The sequence below is a fragment of the Nannobrachium achirus genome (assembly GCF_963921795.1).
Source record: "Nannobrachium achirus genome assembly, chromosome: 17".
Taxonomy (NCBI): domain Eukaryota; kingdom Metazoa; phylum Chordata; class Actinopteri; order Myctophiformes; family Myctophidae; genus Nannobrachium; species Nannobrachium achirus.
This window is the reverse complement of record NC_137824.1, coordinates 7,986,503-7,989,668: the sequence shown is the minus strand read 5'-3', so window position 1 is coordinate 7,989,668 and position 3,166 is coordinate 7,986,503. Positions and strand designations below refer to the sequence as shown.

Here is a 3,166-nt window from a genome sequence, read left to right as displayed (position 1 = left end):
AATGCATTGGGTGCTTAAAGTTAAACATTTTAATTTTTTTATAATTAAACTACAAAACATTTCAAAAAGAAAAATACACGCACACTTGTCCTCAGTAAGCTGAACACATACAAATTTGAATGGTGTTGAAAGGTGTAAGCGTTTAGGAGATGAAGCGCGCCAAAGTTTTGAGGATACTGACTAGTATAGTATAGTATAGAAATAAATAATGAAGATAACATACGTGTGCTCGCCTTCCAGGCGAGCCCACAATTAAGCCCACAATCTTATGAATTTAAATCTTCATTTGGATTAGTAAGAAATATGTTCTCAATGATGAAACATTTGGAACACTTTGTAGCCGAGAATATCTGTAATGAACCACCAGACCCAGACTCATTTAAAGATGTACCACAGCTGAAGACTCTTGCCTTAAGGAACAGTAATCTTCCATACCTGTCCCCAGAGATATTTCACCCAATACAAAACCTAGAGGCTCTCGATCTCTCCAACAATAGATTTAAGTCTCTAGATTTCCTGGCACAAGCCAACCTTACTCGACTTTCTTGGCTGGACCTGAGCCAGAACGAGTTGACAGTGATCAATGTCTCTGTGTTCAGTTTCCTCCCTGCTCTCAAATATGTTAACATGGCTGGCAACGCTTTCACTTGTGATTGCTCTAATTATGACTTTCTGCAGTGGCTGCTGAACAACAATCAGACGCAGGTCGTCTTTGCTCACAGCTACACTTGTGCCTATCCTCTGGCTAAAAAGGGAACCAAATTTCTGGACTTTGACTATCATTCCTGTTTTGTGGACACTAGCTTCATCTGCTTAATTTCCTCCACTTGTGTGATTGTGCTGACTCTGCTCACATCCTTCACCTACCACTTCCTGAGCTTGCATCTTCTCTATGCCTACTACCTCTTCCTGGCCTTCCTTTACGATGCCAAGGAAAGAAAGAGGGGGTCTCCTGAGCGCTACGATGCCTTCATCTCCTACAACGTTCACGATGAGCTCTGGGTTTGCAGAGAAATGCTTCCAGTGCTGGAGGGAGAGCAGGGCTGGATACTCTGTCTGCACCACCGAGACTTCCTACCAGGTAAAACCTCTCAAAGTAATGCTGTATTTATATAAATATGACTCTTTGTGTCACTAACGGTTGTAAGCAGGTAGGGACCTCTCTCTGTTTGTGTTGTCTAGTGGCATTATTATTACAGTATGTAATCTCTCTCTCTAGGCGATTAGGAAGTGTGCTTAGTTTCCACTTCATTTTGTGCGCATTGCAGGTGCAAAGTCTGTTTTCTCTAGGGATCCAGTTATGCCTATGACGGCCTTTCATGATCGCAAGACTGTGTTTACTGTGTCTGTACCGATTTCACTTTGTTTTGGGTCGGTCACTTTGCTCAGGTATTCTGCCACTGTGTATTCTCTGTTTAGGGCCAAATATCATTCTAGTTTGCTCTGCTTTTGGGTTGCTTCTCTCCAATGTGTCAGGTAGCTTTCCTTTTTCTGTTTTATCATTTTGGTTTAGTCCAGTGAGTTTTCTGTCTGGTGGCTCTGCTTGTGTTTGTGTACCCAGAGTTCCCAGACCAGCTTGCTGGTGGGGCATGTGAGGGGGTCATATCTCTCTCTCTCTCTCTCTCTCTCTCTCTCTCTCTCTCTCTCTCTCTCTCTCTCTCTCTCTCTCTCTCTCAGAAGTGAAATAGTTTTGAACGTAGTGTGAATAATGTGTGTATGTTTTCAGGTGCACCCATCATAGAGAACATAACAGATGCCATCTATGGCAGCAGAAAGACCATCTGTGTGATCAGCCATCATTACCTGGAGAGTGAATGGTGCTCTAGAGAGTTCCAGATGGCCAGGTGGGGGCAGTAATGCTGATGTTATTGCCCAATGATTCCTTGGATTGATCATAATTCATTTAGGCCACTTTATCTATGTAGAGTACTATTTCTTGTGTTATGAAGTGAGGTATTGTAATGAGGCTGTGTTATTATACATAATGCATAGTATACTGCATACTGTGTGCATACAGTATACACTCTCTGTCCTGTGGCTCTTGTTCATTATAAATAAAACTGTCCATACAACTAGACTGAGTGTAAGTGTCCTGTGGTCTCCTGTGTGCAGCTACCGTCTGTTTGATGAACAGAAGGACGTATTGATCCTGGTGTTTCTGGAGGACATTCCAGCCCACCAGTTGTCTCCCTACTATCACATGAGGAGGCTGGTGAAGAGTCACACCTACCTGAGCTGGTCCCAGGCTGGACAGCACCCTGGACTGTTCTGGCAGAACCTACGCAGAGCTCTGGACACACCTCACACTGACCTGGACTTGAATCAATAATCTGCTGTTTCATGTCATTATGTTACGGTCAATGTGAATGAAAGGGTAAATCGTCCTGTTGGGGATGGAGGAGTGTTTGTTTAATAATTTGCTGTTAACATTAACATACAGTACAGTGTAGTGTTGGCTGTTTTGCTTGTATGTTTTATTCAATATGAACCTTTAAAGCGTTTGGACTCACCTCTTTAAGTAATTATTATTTTTCTATAGTTAACCCTGTTTTTGTATTATTCCAATTGGATTTTTTTTCACTTAATATTTTCTTTTTTATTGGGTTTGATCATTTTATTGTACTTTTAATTCAATTTAATAGATTTACCAGAAAATGTGGATTCAGTTCAAAGGTTGTTCTCCTGAATACAACCTCTCACTGAGGCTATATTCTCCATAACTTTACATTTACATTTATGTCTTTCTTCCTTGCTCATTACCATATTAATCTGATTTGATATTAGTTCTGGTCCATAGTGTTAGTTGAGTGGACCAGAGCTACTTTGATATATGCATACAGTACAATACATAATACAATATCTAGCTTAAGTATGTATTATTTGCTCATTTAAAGCATTCATTATTTGCATTATACTAATTTACATACATTTTACCGATCATGTTGCTCCTTTACTATTATATACAAATGTTATTGAATAATATTTCTTTGGTAATATCTTTTCTGAGATTTTAGAGCTGTGTTGATAATTTCTAATACATATTTGACAAGCATTTTGAGTCTCTATTGATTTGCTCACATTAAAGTTATGCTTAAATTCACGCTGGGAATTAAAACATACTGCATGTCATCCAGGCTGCATCGTAATCTGATGGTAAGACTGAAAT

General features: G+C 39.9%; 1 protein-coding gene across 1 annotated transcript; it reads left to right on the top strand.

Moving 5' to 3' along the window:
• Nucleotides 1–315: 315 nt before the first annotated feature.
• On the top strand, nt 316–2,329 carry LOC308302221 (toll-like receptor 13; the record flags this gene model as incomplete). The annotated part of the gene is made up of 3 exons (XM_080746479.1): nt 316–1,081; nt 1,727–1,844; nt 2,113–2,329. The coding sequence occupies 3 exons, from the start codon at nt 316–318 to the stop codon at nt 2,327–2,329; spliced, it is 1,101 nt and encodes a 366-aa protein (XP_080602605.1).
• Nucleotides 2,330–3,166: the final 837 nt, after the last annotated feature.